General features: G+C 47.5%; 1 protein-coding gene across 4 annotated transcripts in view; it reads left to right on the forward strand.

Moving 5' to 3' along the window:
- nln (neurolysin (metallopeptidase M3 family)) overlaps positions 1–6000 on the forward strand; it is a 71200-nt gene that overhangs the window by 26653 nt on the left and 38547 nt on the right. For all 4 annotated transcript variants that reach the window (XR_014570993.1, XM_083793878.1, XM_083793877.1 and 1 more), the window contains 4 exons: positions 450–552; positions 2732–2892; positions 4338–4473; positions 5684–5826. Coding sequence is in view for 3 of the 4 variants with exons in the window: in XM_083793878.1 (XP_083650004.1) it covers positions 450–552; positions 2732–2892; positions 4338–4473; positions 5684–5826 (543 nt within the window). In the remaining variant the exon portion in view is untranslated. The remainder of the gene's footprint in view (positions 1–449; positions 553–2731; positions 2893–4337; positions 4474–5683; positions 5827–6000) is intronic.

Raw genomic sequence — 6000 nt, forward strand, 5'->3', positions numbered from 1 at the left:
AATCGAAGAACAACTGACATTTTTAGAATCTGATCTCAGGTCAGAATGGGTTCATCAGACCAGTGTGTGTCCAGTGGAAACCTTCGTATGAATCTGATCTCAGGTCAGAATGGGTTATAAGGTGGTGGTGGTTGTGTCTCCCTGAAAGGTCATGGACATGGATTTCAACCTTCAGGTCAGGATTCAATTCATCCCCTGAGCAGACAACGCTCTATTAGGTCAATGGTAAAATGTGTCATCACTTTCACAGGGAACCGGGTTCAAATCCTCGGGTAGTAGGGGGAAGTTACATAGCGCAGCGGCTTTAAGTAACGTTCTCCTGTCTGTCTGTCTGTCTGTCTGTCTGTCTGTCTGTCTGTCTGTCTGTCTGTCTGTCTGTCTGTCTGTCTGTCTGTCTGTCTGTCTGTCTGTCTGTCTGTCTGTCTGTCTGTCTGTCTGTCTGTTCCAAGGACATCGAACGGACGTCCAAACGTTTGAGTGAACTGTCCATCGAGTTCAACAAGAATCTGAACGAAGAGAACACATACCTGGTGTTTTCTGAACATGAATTAGGTGAGTTTAACATTGAGTTTAACATGAATTAGGTGAGTTTAACATTGAGTTTAACATGAATTAGGTGAGTTTAACATTGAGTTTAACATGGATTAGGTGAGTTTAACATGAATTAGGTGAGTTTAACATTGAGTTTAACATGAATTAGGTGAGTTTAACATTGAGTTTAACATGAATTAGGTGAGTTTAACATGAATTAGGTGAGTTTAACATTGAGTTTAACATGAAGTAGGTAAGTTTAACATGAATTAGGTGAGTTTAACATTGAGTTTAACATGAATTATGTGAGTTTAACATTGAGTTTAACATGAATTAGGTGAGTTTAACATTGAGTTTAACATGAATTAGGTGAGTTTAACATTGAGTTTAACATGAATTAGGTGAGTTTAACATTGAGTTTAACATGGATTAGGTGAGTTTAACATGAATTAGGTGAGTTTAACATTGAGTTTAACATGAATTAGGTGAGTTTAACATTGAGTTTAACATGAATTAGGTGAGTTTAACATGAATTAGGTGAGTTTAACATTGAGTTTAACATGAAGTAGGTAAGTTTAACATGAATTAGGTGAGTTTAACATTGAGTTTAACATGAATTATGTGAGTTTAACATTGAGTTTAACATGAATTAGGTGAGTTTAACATTGAGTTTAACATGAATTAGGTGAGTTTAACATTGAGTTTAACATGAATTATGTGAGTTTAACATTGAGTTTAACATGAATTATGTGAGTTTAACATTGAGTTTAACATGAATTAGGTGAGTTTAACATTGAGTTTAACATGCATTAGATGAGTTTAACATGAATTAGGTGAGTTTAACATTGAGTTTAACATGAATGAATTAGGTGAGTTTAACATTGAGTTTAACATGCATTAGATGAGTTTAACATGAATTAGGGAGACGCCCGAGAGGCGTCCTAACCAGATGCCTCGAGGACCTCCCTATAGGGAGACGCCCGAGAGGCATCCTAACCAGATGCCTGGAGGACCTCCCTAGGGAGACGCCCGAGAGGCATCCTAACCAGATGCCTGGAGGACCTCCCTATAGGGAGACGCCCAAGAGGCATCCTAACCAGATGCCTCGAGGACCTCCCTATAGGGAGGCGCCCGAGAGGCATCCTAACCAGATGCCTGGAGGACCTCCCTATAGGGAGACGCCCGAGAGGCATCCTAACCAGATGCCTGGAGGACCTCCCTATAGGGAGGCGCCCGAGAGGCGTCCTAACCAGATGCCTGGAGGACCTCCCTATAGGGAGGCGCCCGAGAGGCGTCCTAACCAGATGCCTCGAGGACCTCCCTAGGGAGACGCCCGAGAGGCATCCTAACCAGATGCCTGGAGGACCTCCCTATAGGGAGACGCCCGAGAGGCATCCTAACCAGATGCCCCAACCACCTCAGCTGGCTCCTTTCCAGGCGAAGGAGCAGCGGTTCTAGTCCGAGTCTCTCTCGTGTGACTGAACATCTTACCCTATCTCTAAGGGAGATGCCAGCCACCCGTCGAAGAAAACTAATTTCGGCCGCTTGCATTCGCGTCTTTATTCTTTCCGAATTAGGCTTCCGAGGCTTACAGGTCTTTAAATAAATACTTTTTGAAACATCTACGGGAAAAAATGAATGGGGAATTCTCTTCTCCGTAGATTTTGATTTTCCATATTATTACAATACAAAGCATAGATCAGATATCCAGTGGCGTGCACAGACATTTAGAGGGGCAGGTGCTCAAGTGGAAAAAAGGGCACCTTGTGCAGCGCGTGGAACCGGTCGGTTGCCTTGAGATGTATACATTGTGGGGCATAAATTATATTTTAGAAGCTTTTTTTTAATCAATAATTGATCAATGTCACCATGGTCCACATAGTTCCTTCTTTTCATACACCGATTTTCACACACACATTCATACACCGATTGCGGTGGAAGCCATGCAAGGCACCAACCAGCACATCGGGAGCAATTTGGGGTTCAGTTTCAGTGTCGTCTTGCCCAAGGACACTTCCACATGTAGACAGGAGGAGGAGGAGCCGGGATTCGAACCGCCGACCCACGAATCACTGGACGACCTGCTCTACCTCTTGAGCCACAGTCGCCCCGGGGCAGGTGGTGCTCTAGCACCCCCTAGTGTCTATCTGTGCACGCCACTGACTGCTATCTGTTTGTTCCTCTGTCTCCACGCACGCAGGCGGTCTGGCGGACAGCTATCTGAACGGCCTGGAGAAGACCGAGGACGGTTGTTACAAGGTCACGCTGGAGTACCCCCACTACTACCCTCTGATGAAGAGGTGCCACGTCCCCGACACCAGGAGGAAGATGGAGAAGGCCTTTCACAGCCGCTGTCTACAGGTACGTCCCCCCTGACACCAGGAGGCTGTCTACAGGTACGTCCCCCCTGACACCAGGAGGAAGATGGAGAAGGCTTTCCACAGCCGCTGTCTACAGGTACGTCCCCCCTGACACCAGGAGGCTGTCTACAGGTACGTCCCCCCTGACACCAGGAGGAAGATGGAGAAGGCCTTTCACAGCCGCTGTCTACAGGTACGTCCCCCCTGACACCAGGAGGAAGATGGAGAAGGCTTTCCACAGCCGCTGTCTACAGGTACGTCCCCCCTGACACCAGGAGGAAGATGGAGAAGGCCTTCCACAGCCGCTGTCTACAGGTACGTCCCCCCTGACACCAGGAGGAAGATGGAGAAGGCCTTCCACAGCTGCTGTCTACAGGTACGTCCCCCCTGACACCAGGAGGAAGATGGAGAAGGCTTTCCACAGCCGCTGTCTACAGGTACGTCCCCCCTGACACCAGGAGGAAGATGGAGAAGGCGTTTCACAGCCGCTGTCTACAGGTACGTCCCCCCTGACACCAGGAGGAAGATGGAGAAGGCGTTTCACAGCCGCTGTCTACAGGTACGTCCCCCCTGACACCAGGAGGAAGATGGAGAAGGCGTTTCACAGCCGCTGTCTACAGGTACGTCCCCCCTGACACCAGGAGGAAGATGGAGAAGGCGTTTCACAGCCGCTGTCTACAGGTACGTCCCCCCTGACACCAGGAGGCTGTCTACAGGTACGTCCCCCCTGACACCAGGAGGAAGATGGAGAAGGCTTTCCACAGCCGCTGTCTACAGGTACGTCCCCCCTGACACCAGGAGGCTGTCTACAGGTACATCCCTCCTGACACCAGGAGGCTGTCTACAGGTATACAAATAATGTCTGGAAAGGGCAGTTGTTTTACACAGACAGGTATAAAAGGGCAGGGGCTGTGTTGAAGCCCCCCTTTTGATGTGTGCACGTCCCAGGTTTCAGGTGAACACAGACAGTGGCGTGCACAGACATTTAGAGGGGCAGGTTTCAGGTGAACACAGACAGTGGCGCGCACAGACATTTAGAGGGGCAGGTTTCAGGTGAACACAGACAGTGGCGTGCACAGACATTTAGAGGGGCAGGTTTCAGGTGAACACAGACAGTGGCGTGCACAGACATTTAGAGGGGCAGGTTTCAGGTGAACACAGACAGTGGCGTGCACAGACATTTAGAGGTGCTCAAATGAAAAAAAGGGGCACCTTGTGCAGCGCGTGGAACCGGCTGGTTGCCTCTTAACCCATTTTGAGGCTGTAACCCATTTTGGTGTTATAGCATTATGGTATGCTTTATAGCTATTGAAAAACAACAGATCTACAAGCTCATAGCGCGCCACTGAGTGGCGTGCTCTAGCACCCCCTAGTGTCTATCTGTGCACGCCACTGAACACAGTAGATCCTAGGGCAGAGGTTAACATCTAGTTGTGTCTCATTCAGGTGAACACAGAGATCCTGGATCAGCTCCTGCGGCTCAGAGCGAGGCTCTCCGGCCTCCTGGGTTTCAGCAGCCATGCCAACTATGTGCTGCAGATGAACATGGCCAAGAATGACACCAACGTCAGGGACTTTCTAGGTATGGTAATGTCATCCACTTCTCCTCACACACTCCAATCGCACACGCACACACGCACATGCACGCACGCATGGACACACGCACGCGCACCCGTGCACACGCACACACACACACACACACACACACACACACACACACACACACACACACACACACACACACACACTCGACACACACATCGAGTGTCTCTATGTTGCTGGCGTGAGTGCTAGCTGTTTTATTAAGCCAATATTTCACAAAGCTGAAGCAGAGAAGGAGAGGGAGTATTTGTTCATACTATACCATGAGAATTTGAAGGATAATATTCATCATAGCCTATGTCCATTAATCCAATATTCACATCCTATGTCCATCTTTTGCTCCTATGTCCATTAATCCAATATTCACATCCTATGTCCATCTTTTGCTCCTATGTCCATCTTTTGCTCCTATGTCCATCTTTTGCTCCTATGTCCATCTTTTGCTCCTATGTCCATCTTTTGCTCCTATGTCCATCTTTTGCTCCGTGTGAGCCAATTTTGTCCTAACACTACATTAACCCATTTTGACCTGAGATCAGATTCTAAAAAAATTCTTAAATCCTGACGGTTAAAAAAAAAATAGCAGACCTACAAGCTCATAGCGCGCCACTCGGTGGCGCGCTATGAGCTTGTAGGTCTGCTATTTTTCAATAGCTAAAGTATGACACATAATACATTGACATAACAACGCGTCATCAGAGCGGAGGGAGGGGCGTCAGCTGCGACTCCGCGGCTCCGCCCACCCCCCAGGGTAAGATTTGTGATTTGTGATTTGCTCTCGTTCACTGCAATGCAATTTGCGGCATTTTCAAAACAATATTGCGCAGAGTAGCGATTATCAAACGTATTTGCAATGCCATACGTTGAAAGATCTGTTGCCCGCGGACAAGGCACGTTACCTCCGCAAGTTAGATATTATCGGCATGGATGTTTGTCCGTATGTGATTAAGGATTGGAAAAAGTTGCATTGGCAGCCATAGAAAATTCTGCCCAGGGTAAAAAAACGGATGTGATGTTTTTGGGCGTTCCTGTCTTGTTAAAAAACCGGCTGTGACGTTTTTGGGCGTTCCTGTCTTGTTTCGTGTCAATGTATGCTAACACCAAAATGGGTTCCCGCCCCAACATTGGGTTAACAGATTCACCGCCATTGGCCGAGATCTACGTCAATCAAAGCTCATTGTTTTTAACAGACAGCTTCCACGAGAAGCTTCGGCCAATCGGAGAGAAGGAGAGGCGGTACATCCTGTCTCTGAAGAAGAGAGAGAGCCTGATGAGAGGACTGACGTTTGACGGACAGATCAACGCCTGGGACCTCCCCTACTATATGAACCAGGTAGACTTGTAGATCTGATGTTAACCCTACTATATGAACCAGGTAGACTTGTAGATCTGATATTAGATCTGTTATTAGACTGGGACCTCTCCTATTATATGAACCAGGTAGACTTGTAGATCTGATATTAGATCTGTTATTAGACTGGGACCTCTCCTACTATATGAACCAGGT

Source organism: Protomyctophum parallelum (genome assembly GCF_964188405.1).
Source record: "Protomyctophum parallelum genome assembly, chromosome: 21".
In the NCBI taxonomy this organism is placed as follows: domain Eukaryota; kingdom Metazoa; phylum Chordata; class Actinopteri; order Myctophiformes; family Myctophidae; genus Protomyctophum; species Protomyctophum parallelum.